The 24,634-nt window shown below is 58.8% G+C and overlaps 1 protein-coding gene across 24 annotated transcripts in view; it reads right to left on the reverse strand.

The window, feature by feature from the left end:
* Positions 1-24,634, reverse strand: part of BIN1 (bridging integrator 1) — a 59,165-nt gene that overhangs the window by 19,615 nt on the left and 14,916 nt on the right. For 12 of the 24 annotated variants that reach the window (XM_033231848.1, XM_033231845.1, XM_033231839.1 and 9 more), the window contains exons 2-7: positions 8,963-9,043; positions 2,942-2,996; positions 2,733-2,827; positions 2,177-2,272; positions 1,267-1,374; positions 500-592 (exon numbers count right to left, since the gene is read on the reverse strand). In XM_033231848.1, coding sequence (XP_033087739.1) covers positions 500-592; positions 1,267-1,374; positions 2,177-2,272; positions 2,733-2,827; positions 2,942-2,996; positions 8,963-9,043 — 528 coding nt within the window. Of the gene's footprint in view, positions 1-499; positions 593-1,266; positions 1,375-2,176; positions 2,273-2,732; positions 2,828-2,941; positions 2,997-8,962; positions 9,044-14,190; positions 14,538-24,634 lie in introns of those variants that run through there. The other 12 variants (XM_033231853.1, XM_033231844.1, XM_033231837.1 and 9 more) reach the window with 2 other exon arrangements.

Genomic DNA, 24,634 nt, shown 5'->3' on the forward strand with positions numbered 1-24,634 from the left:
GCCCCAACCCTGCCCCTAACCGTTGGCTGTGGGGCCCTGGGAGGAAGCTGTGATGTGCCTCTCTGGGCAGCTTGGTCTGCTCAGTAAATTCAAGATGATCTCGGAGTTGTCACGAGGCTTGAAGGACAGGCATGGCAGTACAGGGGCCTGAAGATGTCACCTCCCTCCCCAAAGGAGCCCTCACAGAGGACAAATGGCTCAAAGGCATTCCTGGGCCACTAGGATTTCAGAGGAGTCTCCAGGAATGACCACAGACGCAGACACGGAGTGGGCACACCTATGCCCCAACCCAGGTCACACAGAGCCCCTCAGCCAGTTCCTTTGACCCCTATATTTGACTTCAGGTCTCCTCTGAAGCAGGAGCTCTCCCAGGGAAGGCCTTTGAAAAACCCGGCCCCGGCCGGGCTCAGACACCAGCCCTGCATTCCGCCGCAGGGCAAGAGGACAGGACGACAGACCGGAAGGCGCCAGCACGTGCAAGGTTAGAAGCCAGTGTCACCTGATTTCGGAGCAGGTTAGTTTGAGCTACGAGATGAGCCTGCAGTTTGCCTTGGCACCACTGGGGGGCGGCTTTCTCAAGCAGCGAGACAGGCTGGGGTGGGGAGGTCAAGGCAAAGGAAGGTGGAGAGACCAGGGAGATAGGGAGAGAGAAACAGAGACACACAGATTAAATGCACGTCCACACGCCCCACGCGCAGGGGCCGCCCCAGGCAGATATGGGCCCTTGAGGCCGACAGAATTAGGGGGAGCCCGAGGGGTCAAGGAGAGGGGGTGAACTCCAACTGCAGAGGCAAAAGGTGCTTGTGGTTAGCAGCACAGGGGACCCAGCAAGCAAGGCCCTGCCCAGAGGAGGGGGCCGCCCCAGCCCCGCATCACAGGATGAGTGGGGCCAGTTCTGCACCTACTGGCTCGCTCCAGCCAGGGACAGGTCGCCTGGGATCGCGTGATGAATTCCACCCGGCCCGCCAGGCAGGGCGGCGCCGTTCCAGGGAAACCCAAGAGGCCCATCCTCAGGCTGGCTGGTGGCCTGGATCAGGGCTGAGGGGCCGGGGTGGCACAGGGGTGGGGGCAGGAATGGGCCTACAGTGGACCTCAACCAGGCACCCACCGGGGCCTCTCACTCACCGGCCTGGGCCCAGCAGCGTCCCCACCCCCAGCTCAGCCACCTGGGGCCAGGCAGGAGGAAGGCTCCACCCTTGGGATCCTAGACACTCGCCCTCTCTCAGCCTCCTGCAGGCGCGGCCCCGACCGGCCTCCAGCCCTTACCTTGGCGATTTTGGCTTCATCCTTCTTTTTAGCAGTTTGAAGGGACTCGTAGTGGTGCCGGGCACTGTCGTAGTCCACCAGCTTGCGCCCTCGTTTGGCGATGCGTGACTAGCGCAGACAGAGGAGGGTGCTGAGCGAGGCCTGGCACCCCTGCTGAGGCTCCAGGTCCCATGGACCCTGGATGGACCCGCAGGGCGGGCAGGAGACCCCAGCTCCACAGGAACCCTTGAGCCCTTGTTGCTGGAACCCTCCTGGTGACAGAGCTCGCCCCCTCCCGGCAGCCCAGCCCCACTGTGTGAAACCATTTCCTTGAACATGAGCCCATGTGTCCGTGTCCACCAGCTGGTGACATGTCAGCCAAGTCTTTTCCTTGGCCTGGCCCCTGGCTTCTCATCTCCAGAGCCACCAACAATCAGACTCGGGGAGCTTGAGGCATCTGCACCGGGGGCCCCTGAGGCCAGCATGAGCATGACACCCCCATCCTGCCCGCCAAGGGGATCTCGTCCAACCCAATGGTCAACCCAGGCTGCCATGTGCACATCACCATGTGGTCTCACCTCGGTGGAGACCAGAGACACTGCCAGCTCCTAGCACTCACCCAGGCCCAGCAGAGACAGCAGGCTTTGTGAATGCACACAACCACACAAACACACCCACACATGTAGACCCAGACAACAGGTGACATGCACACATACCCTTCCAAGCACACATGGTATAAACACAGGGGACCTGCAGGCACACACACGCCTAGGCCCTACTCACCCTTCAACACCTTCCACAATCATACAGCCAGCCACTCCACAGACACACACACACACACACACACACACACACACACGTGCTGTGAGGCTTCCTCCCATAGCCCTGAGACCCAAAGGGACAGGAAGGTCCCAGCAAGTGGGCCTCTCACCTTGATGTCAGGGAACTGGCCCAGGTACGTGTCCATGGTCAGCAGCGCCTGGTCCACCAGCTTCTGGTGGTAATCCATCCACAGCAGGTCATTGTTCTGAGACAGGCAAGAGCACCACAGTGCCACCAGGGGTGCTGGGCCACACCCGTCCCAGTGCTCCCCTCGCAGGGACCAGCCCCAGCCCCATCTCTTCACAGCTCGGTGGCTTCTCAGAGCCTCAGTTTCCCCATCTGTAAGATGGGGTAAAAGTTCCTGCCCTATTGGGGTGACTGTGAGGATCAGACACATGGAGGACTGGGGTCAGCCAGGGAGGCTTTGTGAGTCGTGAGCCATAACACACAAATAAGGACAGCCACGACCCACCATCTGCCCACCTTGGTGTGAGGGCGAGTCAGGAGAAAGGCCCTCAGAGAGGGAAGGCAGCTTGCCCCAGGGCACACAGCACGCGAATGCCTGAGAACCAGAGAGGCTTGCCCCAGAGGGCACAGCAGAGTGGGACAGGAGCTGAGACCAGAGGGCCCTCTGAGAAGGGCAGGGACGCCTGTCCCATGCTCACCTCTGCGATCTTGTTTGCCTCATCCCTGCCGGGCCAGTCGGGCTCATACACTTCCTGCAGACACTCATTCAGCTTCTTGGAAGCCTCGTGCATGGCTGTGGGACAGAAAGGAAGTATGTGGGCCTCCCACTGATAGCCCTTGTCCCACCCTCCCCAGCTCTGTACCCACCAGCTCTACATGGGCCAGGGGCGCCCTGCCTGCCTCCTACCTTTGACAGAGGCCAGGTAGGTCCGGAGATCCTTCTGCAGCCGGGTGCCCTCAGTCTGCAAGGAGAAGGTCAAGGATGAGGTCAGGGACTGATGGCACACCCAGTCCCTGACCCCTCTCCTTCCTACCCTCCTCACATGAATGAACCAGGCTGCTCTCCTGACAGCAGCCACGGATCAGCTGACCTCCCAACAGGACAGCAGCTACGGTCACCACTCCTGCCTCAGAAGCCCTCTGTCCATAGGCACCCTTGCCCATGTTTGTGGGCACCTGCCCTCTTCCAGATGCCATTCTCAGCCTGGGAAGGAAGGCAGGAAGACAAAGAGCCCCCCTCCGGGATGACATGCTGGGGTTACGGCTGAATGACACACATACAGCACAGCACCAGTATGCAGCAGCAGCAGCACTCACAGACCTGCCCTCAGACACCTGCCGACAAGTAAGCAACGAGCACAGGAGTATGGACAAGGCAGGTGTGACCTCCAGGACCCCTGCTCCACAAGCTCAGGTGGTGCCCAAGGACAGAGAGCTCCCACTGCCTCATACTAGGAAAAGAGGGCCCGGTGTGAGCCTGTGCAAGGACAGAAGACCTAAGGAAGAGACGGCATCAGAGTAGGGCGGCAGAAGGCAGGGCTCATGGCCAGGACTCACTGGCCTGGCTGAGAGCAGGGACATAGGATGTAGAGGGAAAAGGCTGAGGGGGCAGTGGGCTGGGTGGTGAAGCTCCTGAGCTGGGAGAGTAGCCTCCAGGGGCTTCCTGAGACAGCAAGGCCAGCAGAGAGGGTAGAAGCATGGGCCAGGCCTCAATTCCCTCTGGGACATCAAAACCAGAGCCAGGAAAGCTGAGTGGAGAACTCCAGGTTCCAGGAGGGTTGAACAACAGGCGATGCCAGCCCTGAGGTCTGAGACTGTGCTCAGTGAGCTGTGGAAGTTTCCAGAAGCCATGTGCAAAGAGTGGGCTGCACATGGGCTTTGAGGCCATGCAGACCCAGCTGTGTCCTTTACTAGCCACGCAGCCCTAAGTAAGCTAGCGAGCCTCTCTGAACCTCATTCTCCTCGTCTTTCATTGGAAGGTGAATGATCCCTGCCTGGCACTCCTCAGATCCAGTGAGACAGGCCAGGCTCTGGAGCTTGAAGGAAGGCCTCAGGAGATGGGCCTTCATGCTAAGGACAGGAACGCGAGGCAGAGACGGGGCTTGGGAGAGCAACAGTGGCTGAGGCTGACCTTCATAGTGGAAGGGCACCCCCCTGGCCTCCTCTGCCTGCTGCCAGCCCAAGCCTCAGGGACACCCATGTTCTGGACACCTCCTGCCCTGGAGGAGGGGCAGCTGGCCATGGTCCCAGGAGACCCAGCATGCCTGCAGAGCGCCAGTCTGGCCAGCTTCACACTTGCACAAGAGCCGGAAGGTGGGTCCCATCGGTTCAGGTCAGTCTCCAGGTGAAGGCCAGCAGGGACCTGGCCACCTCCGCAGGCTCACCCCCAGCACCCTCAAACCCTCTTCTGTCTCCCCACTGCAGGTCTTTCCCTGTCCTTAGCTGGGGCCGCTCTTCCTGCCCTGGTGCCTTGGGGACCAGCACCTTCCAGGTGGTCTTCTCAACACCACTGCCTCACCTGGCAGCACAGAAGCGGACAGAGGGTCAGCGACCGGCCCAGTCACACAGAGACTGGGAGAGCCCACGAGACCCTCCAAGCCTGGGCACGCAGCCCGCGGCGTGTTTTGTGGGTAATGGGTAGTGATGCGGCCCTGAGAACCCGCAGATCTGCCCACTATGATGAATGCTTCTGTGTGACAGTAGAGACATCCACAGGGAGAGCTTCAGAGCAGCACACAGGATATATAATTTAAAGAGAGGACATGTGAAAAAAAAAAAAAAAATCTCTAAAATTCCTTTAATTCCCTGTAGATTAAAGGTGTAATCTTTAGCCAGGGTGTAAAACACTGGCTAATCATCATCTTTACAAACATCCCAGTTCAAGGCCCGCTGATGTGAGACAGAGTGAAGAAACAGAAGACCACTCCATGGACATGGAGACCTCCCCGCAATTCCACTTGGGGGTCGGATGGAGAGACCCTGTGGGACCGAGGAATGAGGAAGGGTCCTCCTCACTCCTGACACAGCCACCCTAAGTCTTCACAATGAAAGGCTTTGTTGGTTGAGACGAGGATTAGTGTGTTCATGACGGGATGCTATTGTGTCCCCTGATGTCACCAAATCTTCCAGATCCAGCTTCTCTCCCTGCCAAGCCTCCACCGTCCCGGCCACACCTCTCAGCTCCCCCCCACCCACCCCTCCACCACAGGAGTCCCCATGGGGTGGGTCGTTGTGCTCCCCCGGCCTTGGCCTTCAGGCTGTACCAGGGCTCCTTGTGTTTCCCAAACAACGCTGGGCTGTGCGCCGGCACGTGGCACGCAGATGTGCGAGGGGCCAGCTGGAGCACTGCCTCCCTGTGCCCACTGCAGCTGGCTTCCTAAGCTCCTCCTCAGTCCCCAGGGTAGACACAGCCCTCCCCCGACTGAGGCCCCAGCCAGCTGCCCCTGCAGAGCAGCGCCCAGGCCAGTACAGAGCAGTGTGTGTTTGCTTCCAAACCGGCTCCCTCAGCCCCTAAACAGGGATCTGAGAAAGAATTCTCTGGAGGTCCCAGAGTTCACAGAGCCCAGCTGGGGGAAGATAAGATTTGGGAGCCACTGCCCACCTCGGCCCGTGTCCCAGCTACAGGACTTAGGGGAGTCAGGAAGGGCCTGGAGCAGCTCCAGTGGGGCTGGGCTCAGCCAGCATCCCCAAGCCCTCTCTGGGCCTTCCTGGAGATCAGTCCCCACGGGTGGCCTGAGCACCCAAGTCCCTGTGTTCCCAGCGGGTCTAGGGGCGGGGACGGCCCTCCTACATGGACCCCTCTGGCTCCAGCTCTGACTCTCACCCCTCGGCCATCAATTCAGGGGACGACCTTCACGCGATAGCCAGGGATGCCCATTTCAAGCAAAACCTTGGGGAGGCCCCGGGGACAAGAAGGAATCAGACTTGCTCCACCTCAGTGACAGACAAACAGCAATGACAGCCCTACGGCCTGGAAAGCTACAGACGGCCCCTAGGAAGAGGAGCTGGGATGCCCTGGAGACCCAGGCTGGCTTCCAGAAGCGCCTGTGCTGGCTGTGCGGTACTCTGGGGGAGGGGAAAGCAGGCCCCATGGGCTCTCAGAGCAGCGGCAGAAGGCAGGGGTGCTCCTGTGACCAGCGCCTGGTGGGCCCAGGAGGGGCTGTGCACCTGGGTCCTTGTGAGAGCAGGTGACAGCAGGGTGATCTACACCCTCTCCTAGGGCCCCCCACTGCCATAGGAAGTGGTGGGAGTTTTCGCTTCTTTAAAGACTGAATCACCTGCCATCTTTGTCCCTCCTAGCACTGGGCCCACTAGGCTTGGGGCTCACAGAATAAGGGGCAAAGAAAAGCTCTGCCTCCAGTCTTCCCACGCCCCATTCTGTCTCTCCTTTCCCAGGGCCCCCAAGCCCACTGCAGCCTCCTGAATTCACTCCCCCAACAACAGTGACCTTCGCCCCACTCCTTCCTGGTCCCCACCCCCACCCCCACCCCCTGCCATCCCCACACACCAATCAAATCCAGAACTGGCTGGCTGCCTTAGCCCCGGCCTTGAACACGACCTTAAAACCCCCACCCCAACTGCCAGCCCTGGCCCCTGAAAAGCCAGCCACCTCACCAAACCCGAGCCTGAGGGCAGACAGAGGCCCATCTCAGGACTGCTCCACACCCACAGCCCAGCAGCCACCTGGCAGCCTGAAGCACTGGCTATCTTTAGCCCTGGCCTCTCTGTCTAACCCCTCTGTCCAAGGAGCAGTGAGTGACTGCTTGCCCAGAGTCAGAGACCCAGAGAGGGTGACTCTGAGGGACAGTGGACACAGCAACACTGTGCTTTCAGCCCTCGGGCCAGGCCACACAGAGCCTCAGCTCCCAACTGTGCTTCCCTCACTCTGTCAAAGCTCAGCCTATTTTTTGTTTGTTTGTTTGTATTGAGACTGGAGGCTCGCTCTGTAGCCCAGGCTGGAGTCCAGTGGCATGATTTCGGCCCACTGCAACCTCTGCCTCCCAGGCTCAAGAGATTCTTCTGCCCCAGCCTCCTAAGTAGCTAGGACTACAGGCGCATGCCACCACGCCTGGCTAATTTTGTATTTTTAGTAGAGGCACCATATTGGCCAGGCTGGTCTCGAACTCCTGACCTCATGATCTGCCCACCTCGGACTCCCAAAGTGCTGGGATTACAGGCATGAGCCACAGTGCCCGGCCAGCTCAGCCTGTTCTAAGGGGCCCCACCAACTCCACCCCTAACCTGTCTCCCCAGCCTAGCCAGCTGCCCTCAGGACAAGGGATCAGCTCCGGAGAGGAAACTCAAGAGTGAGCCAAAGGCCACAGAGCTACACACCAGCTACATAGCCTTGGAAGATGTGTGTAACCTCTCTGAAACTCAAGTGCCTCATCTGCAAAATGAGGAGAATATCAGCCCCCATTTCAAGGATTGCAAAGATGTCTGTCAAACACAGCAGTTCCTGGCCCATGGCCACAGCAACTCCTAAAGGGCCTTCAGAGCAACCCACAACCCAATGAAGCCAGCTGAGCAGGGACATGCTGTGGGACTTCCCAGAGATGGAATCAGAACCGAAGACCATGTTTCTTGTTCAAGCCGCTATTTTGCAGGTGAGGAAACTAAGGCCCAAGGGGCCCTGGGAAGGAATTGTCCAGGGTCACAGAGGCAGTAGATATCCCTGCCACAGGGTCTACCTGGGCCTTGAAACTCCTCCCATAACTGGCCTAAAGGACAAGCAGCCAAGGTGGCTCCCCAGTCCCTGTCCAGGGAAGCCTGTCAGGCTGAGCCCCTCTGGCAAGCCAAGGCCGACTTGGCCCTGGGGCCTCTCCCCACTGTTCCCAGTCCTCTCCCAGAATGCCTGTGGCCCTCCCAGCTGCTCCCCGGCCCTCTCCCAAAATGCTCCCAGCCCTCCCAGCTGCTCCTGGTCCTCTCCCAGAATGTTCCTGGCCTTCCCAGCTGCTCTCCCGCCCTCTCCCAGAATGCTCCCCAGCCGTCTCCCAGAATGCTCCTGGCCCTCCCAGCTGCTCCCCGGCCCTCTCCCAAAATGTTCCCCAGCCCTTCCAGCTGCTCCCCAGCCCTCTCCCAAAATGCTCCCAGCCCTCCCAGCTGCTCCCGGTCCTCTCCCAGAATGCTCCTGGCCCTCCCAGTTGCTCTCCCGCCCTCTCCCAGAATGCTCCCAGCACTCCCAGTTGCTCCCAGTCCTGTCCCAGAATGCTCCCAGCTCTCCCAGATGCTCCCCAGCCCTCTCCCAAAATGTTCCGGCCCTCTCCCAGCTGCTCCCAGCCCTCCCAGCTACTCCCGGCCATCTCCCAGAATGCTCCCAGTCCTCTCCCAGAATGCTCCCTGGCCCACTCCCAGAATGCTCCCAGGCCCTCCCAGCTGCTCCCCGGCCCTCCCAGCTGCTCCCCAGCCCTCCCAGCTGCTCTCAGCCCTCTCTCAGAATGCTCCCGGGCCAATTGGAGATGGCTGTGGACGCCTCCCAACAGCCCAGCCTTCAGCCTGCCACAGAGCCAGGCACACACCATGCTCAGCAGATGCCCAAATCAAATCCAGCCTGCTCTGCTCCCACGCTAACCGCTGCAGATGCCACTCTCCTGGCAAGAAGCTTCAATAGCTCCCACTTGCCCCTGACGTGCAAAGTTTCCCCGAGTCTGGCCACAATCTATTGCCTGCTCCCATCGCACCCTCCCCCTCCCCCAACTACCCTTTCTATGCCTCCTACCAAGGACCTAAAGCATACATACCCCAACCCTCTTCTTTCCCAGCATGCATTGCCAGGGCTGCCTTCTCCAGGAAGTCTTACATGATCTTGTCAGCACAACTGATTATCCTCCTCCAAGCTCTCGTACTCCACAAATTCAGCTTGTACCATTTTCCACCTGGCAGCCAAATTTTCACAAACTCCCTAAGGCCAAGGGCCACCCACACTCACCAGCTGCTTGTTGAAATTCTGGACGCACTGCTCAAACTGCTCATCCTTGGTCTCATCTGCCTTCCCCAGCTTCTGGAGAACCTGCCGAAGCCAAGAGAGAAGGGGAGAGTGTTACCTTGGAAAGGAGAGTGGCCAAACCAAGAATGCTCAGTCACCAACAGCACAGACCGGGGTCTGGGAAGCCTCTAGCCACCGTTACCCAGCCCAGGGTCCCCACCCAGGGCTGCAATCCCCCAGGGCATGGCTGGGTCCACCAGGTCTTCGGGCCTCCCCACCCTCTACCCAGGGCTTGACAACAGGCCAAAAATGGAGCTCAGGACAGGCTTGGCGTAGTAACCACAGCCAGGAGGAGGGAGGCTTCAAAGACAGCAGGAAGGATCGGGCACCCTCCTTGCCGATCTCACACTGTACCCCTGGGTGCTCCGCCCCCACCCTGGCAGCTGAAAAGTGAGGCAAGCAGGGGCGGGGCCAAGCAGGGGCAGCCCCACTTCTCTACATGACTCTATTCCCTGGGTCCAAGGCCCATGAATGCCACAGGCAACAGCAGAGCAGGCCCTGAACCAGCAGGATCCATCCTGGAACAAGGAGGTCAGCGAGGGGTGGCCAGGAACTGCCGGGGGGCACGCAGAGTCTGCTTCCAATCTGACTGGGTTTTTAGATGTGACCTGCCCCGGGCACTCTGCTCTGCACACCCCACACACACAATACACAAGGGCACACACATGAGCTCACAGCCACTAGCTCTGCTCCCAACCAAGAGTCTCAGAGGTGGACCTTCCACAACCCCCCATGATGAGTGGCAGCTGTCCTCCTCCTTCAGCTGTGTCGGGAGGGGGAGGGGAGGTGAAAGAGATGAAGGATAGGTGGGCAAGGGCAGAGAAGGGGAGCCGCACCAGGAGAGGGCAAAGCTCTAGGAAAGGAGGGCGCTGGCCCAGGACCCTGGGAGCATCTGCTGACCACCACGCTCTCCCAGACTTCCCTCTCTGGGCCCTGCTCCTCCAACCCCAGAGCTCCACACGACGGAGAGAGAGGTGAGAGCAAGGAGACAAAATACAGAGGCAAAGAGTGGTGACGGGGACATGGTAGGAAAGAGCAGGAGAAGAAAACAACAAAGAGCTGAGGCACAGAAAAGGGATGAGGCGTGCCAGATGTGTCTGCAGGAGAGCAGAGAGGAAGACCAGGACGGCGGCGGGACACACCCGTTCGCAGCCCGGGAGGCATCTCCATCATGGCAGCAGAAGGCCAACGCTGATGTCTCGGCAGGGTCCTCTCCCAGGCAGTGGGCAAGGTCTCACAAGAACGAGAAGGAAACGGGGGTAGGGGGTGTGAGTGGAAAGCGAAGGGAGAAAAAGGTGGGCTCAGGAGCAGAGGGGAGCCCCAGGAGCAAGAGGCCAGCCCAGCAGCTGCCAAGGCCAGCAGGTCTGCAGACATACCCTCCCTTCCAAGACCCAGAGCCAGCCCATGCTGCCAGGCACACCAGCTTTGCCTGCCCAGGGCCCAGGCCAGGGTCCTGGACCCAGGGATGCCTGGTACCAGGACAGAGCCAGGACCCTTCCCACCCTGCTGACCCTTTCAAGGCCCATGCTGCCCTGCTGTACCTCCCCCGCCCGGTCCAGGAGCCTTGGCAAGGCCAGCTGCTCTTGGCCATCTCTCACCAAGCACCTGCTCTGTGCCTGGCCTTGGGCACCTTGGCTGGTGCAGCAGAGAGGAATGAGATGTGGGTCTCTGTCTTGACATGAGAGAACACTTAAGACTGTGGGACCCTGCGGTGGAGATCTCATCTAGCCTGGGCAGTCAGTGGGACTGCCCGGAGTGGGTGGCAGCTCAGACAGAGGGGAGAGGTTGCAGCAAAGGTAAGGAGACCACAGAGATGGAGCATCTTACTGGGGAGTTTTGAATTGCGCAAGGTGACAAGAGGTCACAGAGGATGGTGTGAGAAGGTGAGAGTGGCAGCAGGGGGCAGGTGGGCACCGGGAGGCAGCCACCGATGATGCTGTTTTACAGCGGTCAGGACACAGCCCATCGGGCAAGTGCAGTTGGATGCCAAGGGCTAACGCTGGGATGAGAGAAAAACCAAAACAAAACCCACATGAGCAAGAAAATGGACACCGCACGACTCACAGGCTCCCCACTGCTGCCCCTCCCTGGCAGCCACATCCAGAAGAGACGCTCCAGAAAGTGGGCTGGGCTGGGGAGGTGCCTCGCCCGGCTCAGCGCAGAGCTTGGGTGGGCGACTCAGCCCCTCTGCTCAGGTGCCCGCCCCACAGCACCCCCCCTCGAAAGAGAGGAGTAGACCACCCGATGGAAAAGAACTCCCAGATGTCTACCAGAACCACCAGAGAGAGCCAGAAGCTCTCAGAAACAGGGCAGGGACTGGCCAGCTCCCAAAGCAGGAGCACCAGGCAGGACACCCCCTCCACGCCCTGCTCTCCCTCTCCCCAGGAAGACCGACACACTCAGCCAGCAAACGTCCCCAGTCTACTCCACCCACACTGGCCCCCAGGGCTCCCAAGGTGTACAGAGACAGACACACTCTCGACCCAGTTCCCAAACACTGCTGTGTGCTCTGCACAGACAGCTGGAGAACCGGGAGATTTTCCAGCCCAGGTGAGACTCCAGCCATCAGTGAGAAGACCCTTGGGAAAAGGGACAGCTACTCTCTGAGCCTCAATCTAAAAAATGAAGTGAACACTGGCACCCTCATCAAGGATCACAAAGATCATGTCTATAAAGTGCAGAGCCGTACCTGGCCCATGATATTCAAGAGATGGCAAATTCTTAAAAGGCCTGCACACAGCTGGGGGATGGGCCTGACTGACACCACCAGCCCTCACACCGGGTCCAGGCTGATGGCATCCCAAGATGCGAGACAGAAGTCACAGATGCGCACAATCTATCTGCACGTGGCAAACTCCTGTGCATCCTTCAAAACCTTACTTCGGTGACATCAGTGTGAACTGTCCCTGATCTCTCCTTCCCTCAAAACACTCTGTACCACTCAGAGCCTGGGAGCCTCCTCACTGCTACGTGATGTGCCCGTGCACCTCGCTCCCTTACCCCGAAGGAAGAGCTTGAGGTCAGGGACAGTCTTCCAGTCATCTCTGTGTCTCTGACACCCACACAGGGCTAAGCACAGGACAGACACAAGGTATTCTCGGTGGCTGCTGCTCATCTGAGCTGTGGGCTTTAAGGGCAGAGACACGACCCTAAACAAAACACCCTGCCTCTCAGTCTCAGGCTCCTCCCAGGCAAAATGGAAGGGTAATGTACAGAAAGCCCTCAGCCCTGAAGGGTGGAGGGCGTGACAGCACAGAAGCCTGAGGCTGAGCCGGTCTCCCCACTCTGCAGGACCTCAGGCTGCTGAAGCTCTCTGTGCTCCAGTGTCCCTACCTTGGAAATGGGAGGAACAACAAGGCCACAGCATGGCCGAGGCCCAGGAAAGACTGATGGGCGAGGCTGGCCTCGACCACATGCCATCCTCACTGCACATACCCCCATTTCATCCATGAGGGATGTGGCCTGGGGTCCCCATCCTCCAGGAGCTCCTGGTGTGGCTACCACAGGGAAAAACAAGCTGGGTACCCCCTGCCCCAGAACAGGAGCTGGGACAAGGCCATGAGGCTTGGGACACAGATCTCCCACCCCATCCGTTCCACACATGGTTAGTGGGGCCTCCCCTGTGTTGAGCTCACAGGCAGACCACTGAGGGACACAGGGGACTCCAGGTGTCCAGGTGGGGCTGGCCCAGCAGTGACTCAGGAAAGCTGGGCAGGACAGTTGTGCTGGGTTTTGAAGGATGAGCAGGAGTTGGGTGAGGAGGGCCTGGCGGCACAGGCCAGGATTTGCACTCTGTCCAGGGTTACTGGGGGAGGGCACCTTAGTCCGTTCCACCTACACTCATCACACCCTTACCAGGCACACTCGCTCTGGGATAAACAAAGGGGAGCCTGTGATAACTTGGCAGGGGACGGGACACACAGAGGCCCAGGAAGCAGAGGCCGTCACAGAGCCGACAGCCCCAGCAGCCTTATCAGTGCCACGCCCAGTCACCTCCTATCAAAGCTTCCTCTCACCACGTCCTCAACCCAAGGCCAGATGTGAGTGGAGCTAAAGTGCCTTGGAGGGGACACCCCAGGGCAGGGCAGGGAGGGGGGCAGCTGGCAGGAATGACAAAGTGTAGCCCCGTGGCCAGCTCCAGAACCTCCTCCTGCAAACATCCACAGGGTTCAGCCTCGCTGAGCCTCGGCTGTGGAAGGCAACCAGCCCAAGGCTCCTCCCTAGAAAGGCTGGGAGGTTCACTGAGTTGGCACCGTGCCTCTGGCGCCAGGGCCCACAAGGGCTCAGTGGGAGCGTCCGGCGGGCAGGGGCCCCTCCCCAGCCATCCGCCAAGGCCTTTTTCATGGCCCAGTGAGAGGGCAGAAGGCCCTGGCATCAGCCACTCCCTGTGGGTACAGGGAGTCCTGCCACCCTCCAACAGCCCCTGCGTGGCAGGCAAGGCCCTGACCCACAGCGTGAGTCATGGGGCACAGCCAGTGCACGGCCACCGAACCCAGAGGGAGGAAGGGCGCCCAGGCCTGTCTTGTTTGAGCCAGGAGCAGCTCACCACGTACAGCACCCACCCACCATGCACGCACTTCAAGTCACCAGGGCCGCCTCCTCAGAAGGGAAGTGTCCTCATCTCCATGTGACAGATGGCAGGTGAGCACAAACAAATCAGGACACAGCCTGACACCATCCAGGCAGGAGGGGCCGGGAGTTCCAGCCGCCACAGTGAGGAAGGCCGGGTCTTCGGGCTCACCCAGCTGGGCCCCAGCAGCCCCTCCTGGGGTCTCTGATCCCTCCATCGGCCCCAGAGACCAGTGGGACCCCGGCACTTGTGGGACGCACACCCACAGTCTGAATGGCATAGCCAGGGCAGGGATAAGCACTTCCCTGGGCCATGAGAAGGACCTCCAGGGGCCCAGGAGGAAAGCCCAAGGGAGGAGGGGTGAGGGCCGCATTCCCAGTCACTCTGGTCCTGGCCAGGGCCAGGCAGCAAGCTAGGGGCTCCTCCACCAGCCAGCGGCACCCCTCGTCCCTGCTGCGGCTGGAGGCATCTCAGTGGCTGCAGAGTTCCCAACACCCCACCCCAGCCACACACATGGAAGGGGGGCCTCATCCAGCAAATCTCCCTCCCAGGCACCCACCACCCAGCTGCTGAGACCCCAGAAAATGCATAAGGCCCTCACCTTCCGCATCATCTCCTCCCCACTCGCCTGCACAGGAAGGGCGGGCTGAGAAGTGAGCCCCGTCTTGCCCCTTCCTCCCAGCAGAGCCTGCGGTTACGGGCCACAGGGACAGGATGCACACCCTCCTGCCCTGGCGTTCTCACACCGAGGCTCCCCAGGCAGGCAGACACAGAGGACAGGAGGGTGGGCAGGGGGAAGGCCACTGTCAGACACCCGGCCAGGCTTTCCCTGGGCCCAGTCCCAAGGGAGACACCCCAAGAGGCAAAAGGGAGGGCCCCTAGAACAGGACAAAGGCGATACTTCTCCCAACCCCCGCCCCCCACCTCTAGGTCCAGGATCGCTCCCTGACTCCTGGGGGCTGTCCCTCTGTCAATCTCTCCTCGCCCCTCCTCCTCCACCCTCTCCCACACACAGCTCCCGTCAGCCAAGCTGGGGAGCTGTGGCTGATGACACAGGGCTGGTCTTGGGGGTCTTTCTGCCCTGGTGCTCCAGGGGCCCCTGCAGGGGATACAGAGGGCAGGATGGTCAGCTGAAAGCTTCCCTTGTCACAAGCTCTGAGGTCTTGCGGGGACTCAGCTGGAGATGCCAGGGACATCGCAGGACAAGTCTGCACCGAGACCAGGGTTGGTATGGGCAGGCCATGGTGGGCACCCAGGCAGGGGAAGGCATACAAGGCCCTCCACCTCCCCTCTCCTGCCCCGAGAGGCTGCCTGCTGTCTGGCACATCAGGCTGGGGTGGCAGTGGTGAAAGGGGTACAAGGGGAGTATTAAACTCCCAGGGGCAGAGGGAGCCAGCCTGAGGACAGTCCTACAGACCCCATAGTCACCTAGTTCCCCAGCACATAACCCTCCTCCAAGCCCATCTCTCAAATGCGAGCTGCCCCTGCATCCAGACGCACAGGACCCCCTCTCCCGGCTCTGCTCACACCTCCCCATCCCCACTCTGACAGTGGAGCCGCCTAAGCCTGCTCCACACCTCCAGCTGGAGGGTCTCGGTGGCCTCCAACAATCTAGGTACCATGCAGGAGGCCGCAACAGCCCCAGCGAGAGAGCAGAGGGAGGAAAAGAGGTTCTCAGCCCACCACTCACCTCCATATCTCATGTGAACCTCCCACCTCCTTATTTGCAAAGTATAAACCTCAAAGAATGTGGAGAGGATACTATAGGGACTGTCATCTACCCTTCACCCAGATTCACCAATCAACTGTTACCACTCGGCCACATTCATTTGCTTTTTTCTTTCTTTCCCTTTTTTTTTTTTTTTTTTTTTGCTTTTCTGTTTTCTTGCTATGTTGCCCAAGCTAGAGTACGTGGCTCAATCACGACTCACAGCAGCCTAGACTTCCTGGGTTTAAACGATCCACCCATCTCAGCGTCCCAAGTAGCTGGGACTACAGGCCACTGCGCCTAGCTAGTATTTTCAATTTTTGTAGAGACAGGACCTCACTATGTTGCCCAGGCTAGTCTCGAACTCCTAGCCTCAAGTGATCCTCCCACCTCAGCCCCCACAAAGTGCTGGGATTGCAGGTACGAGCCACCGCGCCCAGTCACTTTTCTCTCTATATAAACAGTTCCTGCATTTGTATATTTGCCCAGCCAACAGAAGGTAAGCAGCGGAAGGGTCACTGGGATGACCTTCACTCCAGAATACTTCACCCCTAAATACTCCAACAGATTTCCTAAGAACAAGAACATGCTCTGAAATGCCCATGATACCATGAGCACCCCAGTACGTCCAATATGTATCTTAAAATGCCATCTAACACACGGTCCACATTCAAATATCCTTGAGTGTCCCCCAAATGCTCTTTGTGCCTGGGTCTAGGATCCAACTGTGGCTCACATATTGCTTCTGATTATCAGGTCTCTTGTTCCTTTAGTCCACAATATTCCCCGTATGCCTATTTATCGATGTTATCCTTTTTTATTTTTTCTTTCGCGATACTGGTGTCTTTTTAAGAGTGCAAACCCATCGCCTAGAGAATGCCCCACACTCTGGATCCACCTGATTGTTTCCTTGTGAGGAAGTTCAGGTTGAACGCTGCTTTCGCGAGAGTCCTGCAGAGGGAGGCTGAGCCTTCCGACCGCACTACAGCTGTGTTAAGCTCCACCGCTGGGTCTGAGTCGTATTTGCCAGGTCTCTTGGAAAGAAAGGTCACTTTTCTCTTAGTCATCTGCAGGGCAATCACGGTCACTGTGGCAAGGCAAAAAGTTGTTGAACTTTTTGCACACTGCCTTTACGATCCATCATGCTTTGCTGTTCAGTGTGAGGTCTGTGGGCAGGTGCATCACAGTCTTCCATGAGCCTGGGGGAGAGAGAAAACTGCAGACCTGCTGAACCAGAGTGTTCCCTTTAACAAGTCCCTCTGGTGCACCGTATGCGCAGTGAAGTCTGAGAAGCACTGCAATATCATCTTGGCTGGAACCCGCTGTTACCCAATCTCCTCCACGTGACCCGGCATTCCACAAAGACGAGCTTCCTCTAGTCTTGCCTTTGCGAGGAGGGCGGTGAGGATATCGTGAGTCCTTCGTTTTGCGTTCATTATTCATTCTAATGCTCATACATCCCAAGTGCAACCAGTGGGAGGTTTCGGACACGTCCTCATTCGTCTGCGGGCGCTTCCTTCCTTTCTGGCACTAGCAGATGCTCCAGGCTCAGCCTGCACTGTCCCTGCCCCAGCCCTGGAATCAGCCATTACTCCAAGGAGCCCCGATTTCCTTTAGTGGAGAGGCATGCTAATTGCTCTTAGGCATTTCAGCTTTCCATCTTGCTCAGAGCCGCAGATTATTACCCCTGCTTTAGAGATAAGAAAGGAAAGGCTGAGGCACTAAAGGATTTGGCTCTGGAGCTAAGCAGCAGAGCTCAGATTCTGTGGCTTTGTGGTGGCGGTGAACAAGCATCATCACTCACGTCTGTCTGCTTCAAGAAGTGGGAAAGGAGACAGACCCATGGCGTAGCAGCTGCCCTCTGAGTCCACCGCAGTGTTCCTTCGGAGGCCACACTGCCTGTGGGCTGTGGCACCTGCCCCAGGCTGGTGATTACACAAGGGGCAGCTTCCTAGTCTCATCCAGCCCAGGGAAATGCTCTCCCTCCTCAGCACCCAGTGAAGTCACATGTACAGAGGTGTCGGCAGCTCTGCCACTTCAGAGCAGCAGTGCTTAACCCAGAAGCTAGCACTCTGATGGTGACGATTGAGGCCTCTGGTGGTGATGATTATGGGCTCTCCCCACCCGCCCCCCACCAGAGCTGCTGCTGCACCGTCAGGCTGGGAGGGAAGGGCACCCAGACCTGCAGCCAAGGACAGAAGGGCTAGAATGAGGGTCCCAGACTCTCTGAGAAAGCTACAGGCAGCTGGGCCCCTTGCAGCAGCCCCAGCTGTGCCTGCAAAGGGGAGAAGTGGCCCAGGTTCCTGCTAGGAGCAGAGCCCAGGGACACTAGGAAGGGAGTCCCAGGAAGCAAGCCCAGAACACACAGCACACTTCTGAGTGGCTAGCCACCCTTCAGGCTATGCCTTCCAACTTCTCAAAGGCACGACGTTATAGATAAGTGCATTCCATCAGGAGGCCAGAATGCTCCCCGGCCCTCAGGGCCCCACACAGCAGAGCAAGCTCGGCCGTGTACACGCAGCAGGCGCCCCAGCGTGAGATGACGCCCACACACGCTCACGCACACCCTCCCTGGCACAGCCACCTGTTCACGGCCCTCCAGTCGCTCCTGGGCACAGTAGGAAGGTGGGGGAACCACGAAGAAGCCACAGAGACAAGCAAGAGGCAGAGGGAGGCCGGGGAGAGCCCGTAATGAGGAAGGAGCTGGAAAGAAAACCAGAGATGGGGAAAGAAGTGCGAGCCCAGGGCGGCAAGACGCAGCCCCATCAGGAAGGGCCCAGCACCTCTGGGGGAACGGGGTCCTCCCCCTCAGCTCACACTCTCAGGGCTGCTCCGAACGGGGGACCTGAGCCAGGCCTCAGCCCCCTTCCCTGGCTCCTCTGTGCCCCCGTACCTGGGGCCTCCATGTCCCCCGGGCTGCATATGAGGTGGTGGCAGGAGGGGCTGGCTCTGGGGACAGGCGTCTGTCAACTTGCCTTCCCTTGAGGGAGATGCTGCCAGCTCAGTTCTCACTCCAGAGAGGACCCTTCCCCATTCCTTCCCTACGGAGCCCAGTTGAGGGCCCCACATGTGCCCCTCCAGGTAAGCTCCACAAAGCTCGCAGAGCAAAGCGTGACCACCAGGTAATCTCTCCTCCAAGGATTCACCTTGGGGGGCCCACCACCTTTGAACTCCCTCCCCGTTGGGCTCATATCCCTAGGCCACCCTGAGGTGGCGACTCTTGGTCCCATTTTATAGATGAAGAAACCGAGGGTCAGGGCGGTCACTCAGCTAATGAACAGTAGAGCCAGGATGCCACACCTGATCAATTCCAAACCCCAGACTCAACTTTTGACTCCCAAACGGGGGCACACAGACACTGGGGGGGAGCAGGTGGTGTGTCTGGAGCTTGCTGAAGACTATTCACATTCCATCTTGCTTTGATCCAAAGATCGAACTGGTAAAGAAAACACTTTTGTGACATAACAAACATAGACAGCTTGTGGATTAGAATGCAAAGCTGACAAAGATTTTCGCTATGAAATACAAAACCGGGAAGACATTCCTCCCAGGAAGGCCTGGCCTTGCCCCAACATGTTGATCCATCTTTTTTTTTTCAGACAGAGTCTTGCTCTGTTGCCCAGGCTGGAGTGCAGTGGTGCCATCTCGGCTCACCACAACCTCCGCCTCCCGGATTCAAGCGATTCTCCTGCCTCAGCCTCCAGAGTAGCTGGGACGACAGGTGCACGTCACCACGTCTGGCTAATTTTTGTATTTTTAGTAGAGATGGGGGTTTCACCATGCTGGCCAGGCTGTTTTCGAACTCCTAACCTCGTGATCCGCCCACCTCGACCTCCCAAAGTGCTGGGATTACGGGCATGAGCCACCGCACCCAGCCAGTGATCCATCTTTTTCACAAGTCAGGAAGCCCCTGGCCTCGCCCCGATGTGGCGATCCACCTTTTTGACAAGCCCCCATGCTCTGTCCCCTGACACCAGTCCACAAAGACTCATCACACTTTTCTGTGGTGGCCTGCTCAGAACGGCTGACTGAGGAAGCTGTCTGGCCTCTCTCGGGAGGCTGTCAGTCTAAAATGATCATCTCCTTCCTCTTTTTGGTGACTTTTCCCTTTCCATTGTGAAATACTGGTGAGAGCAAAAAGTGGTGTTGGGTTTTCTCTTTTACATCCTTAACTGACAATAAAAACTTGACCAATTACGTCAGCCCTACAACAATGCCTCGCTGGTCAAAAACGAACACCCAGAGAACCTCCCAGCCCGGCTGGCCCCTGGAAGTGCTTTCTGCATGACAGCCACAGCCCAGACCTGCCCCTGAGAACCACGGGGAGGGGAGGGGAAGTGGCAGGCCTCCTCCTCCACACTCATCTCTGCAGCTGGAAGGGAAGGCTCTCGCCCCAGAGTAGTGTCCAGTTGACTCCAGGCCAGGAAGGCCCCCTCCCCGTCCTCTCTCTCATCCCTCCCAGGGTGCCTGAAATTCCAGCTGGTTCTATCGATAAGCCGATGGCCTGCAGCCAGGATGGTGCCATGTGGACCCCAGAGGAAGCCAGGGTGGGCTGCGGTGGCCTGGGGAGCCCAGAGCAGAGCACACAGCATGAGTGGAGGCAGCAGGGGCCAGAGTCAGGTCGGGAGGGGGCTGGGGTGAGCACACTCAGAGTGACCAGTGGGGCTGGACCAGCCAAGGGCAGTGCAGGACAGATGGCAGAGCAGGAACCGCTCATCCAAAGACCACGTGTGCTCAAAATCCCACAAGCGGAGGGAGGCGTTTCACAGTGAGGAAACTGAGACTCCCGTGTCAGTAAGCAATGAGCTAGAATCCGCACGCAGCCCACCGGTCCCAAGCCCATGGCTTTTATCAGCCACCCCACCACCTTCCACTCAGGAGGGCTGGAGGACCCCCTGAATCATGACTGGCTCCCGTCCCCTCGGGACCAAACGCCAAGCTGAGTCCATTCTTAGCCATCAGCAGAACCAGGTGTCCACCAGCAAACAGAGGAGTTTCTAGAAGGGTTAGGCCCACCCAGACTACCATCGAGCGCCCAGGCCTCCCCCTCCAGCTTCTTCCCCACCCAGCCACCAGCCCCTCCACTGTGAAGAGTCCCACCCCGGAGCTGGGACGTGGCCTCTCGGCTATGGAGGCTGGTGGCTGCGGTGGTCACACTGTGGGTGAGCTGGCCAGACGCAAGAGGGATCTTCTCACAACTCAGTTCCTTGAGAGCAGGACAGGCGCAGAACCAGGGTCTCCCCTGCCAACTCCCACCCAAAGATGAAGGCGGCTTCCCCTTCTGCACTCGAACCTCACAACAGGCATTTGGAGACTCAGCAACGTGCCCTGGTGGCCGTGTGCCTGGCCCTGCTCTATGGGGAGCCAGGCAAGGTCTCTGCCCTGGAGGAGCCAACACTCTAGGAGGAAGGCAATGTGGAAAGGTGCTGTGAGCCTCCGAACAAAAATGCAGCAGAGGCGGGTGGGTGTGGTGGTTCACGTCTGTAATCCCAGCACTTTGGGAGGCTGAGGAGGGCAGATCGCCTAAGGTCAGGAGTTCCAGATCAGCCTGGGCAACATAGTGAGATCCCACCCCTACCAAAAATAGTTTTTAATTAGCTGAGTGTGATGGTGTGCATCTATAGTCCTAGCTACTGGGGAGGCTAGGGCAGGAGGATGGCTTGAGTTCAGGAGTTCAAAAAATGCAGTGATCCAGGACCACACCACTGCACTCCAGCCAGGACGACAGAGCAAGACCCTATCTCTTAAAAAAATAAAAAATGCAGCAGAGCACTGAAGGGCTGGGGGCGAGGGAAGAGGGTGGCTGCTCTTAGGAGGGAACTCGGGTAAGTGACAGCTGAGCAGAGACCTGAGGAAGGAGCGAGACACCAGGCCGGAAAGGAAGAAGGAAGAAGGTAGAGCTCACCGGGCAGAGGACGCAGTAAGTGCAAAGGCCCTGAGATGGACGGAGGGGATGCCACAGGACAGCAAAGCTGGCGTGGCTGAGAGTGGCAGGGGGCAGGGAGGACCAGGAGGCCCTGAAGCACCAGGTGCCAGGCTTCATGCTGAGCCCTTCGGCATGATTCCATAGCCTCATGGTGGACCCCTGCATAACCTCATGAAGGAAATACTATTATATGCTCACTTTGCAGGTGAGGAAGCTAAGGCACGGCCTTAACGACTTCCCAGGGCCATGAAGCCAGACCCAGGATCCCAACCCCGGGCCTGGGTCCAGCGGTGAGGAGCTTTAACCGCTGCATATGCGGCCTCGGCCGCCAGGACTACAGAGGCCCCTGGAAGACTCTGGCCCTTAAAACCCAGCATGGAACGTGGAACCCTGGAAAGCTCTGAGCCAAGCCTTGATTTTGCAGCCGGCAAAGCTCCCAGGCTGCCGCATGTGCAGATTTCAGGAGCACAGTGGGCAGGGCGCCTGTTCAGAAGCTGACTGCACTGACCCAGGTGGGAGGCAAGGACACTCTGTGACCTGAGCTACTAGAGGAAAGGGGCGGTCATCACCCCAGATGGGGACATGTGTTGGGGTAACAGCTGGGGGTCACAGTGAGTTTGCAGTGCCCAGAGATGTCCAGAGGAAGGTGGGTACACAATGGCCAGGAACCCTGGGGTGAACTGGACACACCCCACTGTCAGGTTTCTATCACACTCCGGCCCCACCCACCTGCCCCTCAATCCCTCCCACTGCCCACGCTGGATGACCAGCTCAAGGCGTTTAGTCTGGGCAGCTGGCCAGGGACCCCTTCTGGTAGGAGACGCTGCTGAGGCAGGAGGTGCAGGGAGCAGGCCCGGGCTGTGCAGCCCCGGGCAGGTAAGCTCAACTCCCTGACCTACTGGGTCTCATCACTTAGTCAGAGCCAAGAACTCCCTCAAGGGTGTTCAAGGGTGAAGTATGATCATGTAGGTACGAGGGCCCTGCAGAGCCACTGGCACCAGATCCCCCCGTCCCCCCACCCAGGGCTGAAAGTTCCTGCAGTCTTCCCACCCTAGCCCCCAATGCCCTACTCCCCCCACCTCCAGCCCACACAAGCCTTCCCCACACCTGCCGCCCGGTGCACCTGCTCCTGTGGCTCACAGTCCACTGCAGCATGGCCAGTTCCTTGGAACAGCACATACCAACCACCTCCCTTCCTCTCTCCAATCAAGCTCCCCTCTGCAGCCTCCTTGCCTGCAGCTCTGCAGGGACCCTGCAAGCCACCCCATTACCCTGGGCCCCTTTGGGAAAAGGGTAAACCAATAAAAGGGCCCATGGAAATCAACCGAACAGCTGAAGATCGTGGCCATCCCAGCAAGGCCAGCCTGGTGCAACCCGCTCTGTGGCCACATGAGGAGCCCTGATGGGCCTTGCCACTACTCCACATCCCAGTGCCACCCCCGCAGGCCGGCAGCAAGGGCATGGCCATGGGGCATCAGTGACACAGGGCGACCCTCCACCACTTCAGTTGTACTGGGTGGGGCTCGCTGAGGACAGCCTGTCTCCACAGGCACGCACCCCACCCTTGGCCCCAGCCCTCTGCCCACCTGTCCCTCCACACAAGTGTGGGTGCTATTCTCAGCGCAGCTCCAGGACGCTGGCCATAAACACAGGGTGGAATCTGCTTCTCCAGCCCACCCGCCTCCCACCCTCATCACCTGCTTCCTGAGCTCAGTCGGGGAACAGCCTGTGCTGGGGAGGAGCAGAGCACCAGCCCAGCCCCAGCCAGGACACAGCTGTGGGTGGGGGGCGGTGACAGCTCCCAGCAACCAGGGCAGGGGAGGGGGAAGGTCTGGCCAGCACCCACCCGCCTTGGGGCCAAGTGAAGGTCTGAGCTGGGTGGGAGGGCAACTGACCACGGGTCACCACACACCCCCATAGTCTTCATTAGGAAACTCTGCCTCCCTAGCAATGCCAGACTATGCTGGCCCTTCACATCACCTCCTCCAGGCAGCCTTCCCCGACTCCACTCCAGGAACAGGGGCTGACTTATTCTTCTGGACGCCTTCAGGTTCTCACATGTCTGTTTCTGTCTGAGAAGCTCAACCTAAACATGTAACCAGGCTATTCATTCCTTAATCAAAGTCCTCGGTTTCTACATCTATGACACTGGAACTAGTCAATGGCACCTACGGGAGATATGTGTTTATCTCAACCACATCTTAGGTATTACTTCAGACAGCACTGTTGTCATTCCTGCTATTCAAAGGAGTGAATGCCCGGAGTCAGCTTTAGATAGCGCCCACCCAGAAGTGCCCACGGAGGCGCCAACAGGCACCCCATGCAACATAGTACTGAGGAGGGCTGCCCTCACCCCAGCCCCAGGGCACTCTCAGGCCTTCCTCTGCTCAGTGCTGTTCTAGGGGCTTCCCTGCCTCAGCCTGGCCTGTCCAGCACGCCCTGCCGCTCCACACAAGTGTGGGTGCTGTTCTCAGCCACAGGGGTTCCCCCTCTTTGCAGATGCAAAAACAAAAGCCAAGGCTGGCAGGTTCTGAGTCCCAGAGAAGAGGAGGATGGACCTACTTCAAGTCCAAGGCTGTTTCCACTGTATTTGGCCCCAGAAGTAGGAAGCCAAGGCTGGAGGAAAGTTGGGAAGGAACCAGAAGGGGACGAGGTGTTTTATCAACAGGTAATCAGATCAAGAATAAGGGCTGGCTGATCGGGCGTGGTGGTTCATGCCTATCTATAATCCCAGCACTTTGGGAGGCCAAGGTAGGCGGACTGATTGAGGCCAGGAGTTCAAGACCAACCTGGGCAACATAAGGAAACCCCATTTCTACAAAAAAGAATTTTTTTTTTAATTAGCCAGGTGTGGTGGCATGCACCTGTGGTCCCAGATACCTAGGAGGCTGAAGCAGGAGAATCGCTTGAGCCTAGGAGTTGGAGGCTGCAGCAAGCTATGATTGTGCCGTTACACTCAGCCTGGGTGACAGAGCAAGATCCCGTCTCAGAAAAACTACAAAAGAATAGGGGCTGGTGGGTGGGGGGAATGGAACGGGGAGCCAGAGGGAACAAGAACATGTGGAGGGAGTCACGTGGCTACCCCTGCCCTACCCTATGGCCCCTGCCTTTAGCCCTGCCCCCAGCCTTGCCCCTTCCCCAGGCCCTTGGCCCAGCTCTCCGCCTGACCCCTATTCCCATGCCACCCTCCACCACACCCCTGCCTCTGCCCTACCCCCTGTCCCTGCCCCTGGCCCTGCCTCAGGCCCTGGCAGGTGGAATGAACATTCAGGGAACAGAGAGGCTCCAGGCTTCCTCCCCCTAACCCTGCCCATCCTGTGCTGTGTGGTAAGAAGGAGCGAAATGAGATAAATGTGAAGGGCTAGAGGGACATGGATGTGGGGGACAAAGGCACTGTGCCCTCCCCACCCG

The sequence above is a fragment of the Trachypithecus francoisi genome, unplaced genomic scaffold, assembly GCF_009764315.1.
Source record: "Trachypithecus francoisi isolate TF-2019V2 unplaced genomic scaffold, Tfra_2.0 Lachesis_group13, whole genome shotgun sequence".
In the NCBI taxonomy this organism is placed as follows: Eukaryota; Metazoa; Chordata; class Mammalia; order Primates; family Cercopithecidae; genus Trachypithecus; species Trachypithecus francoisi.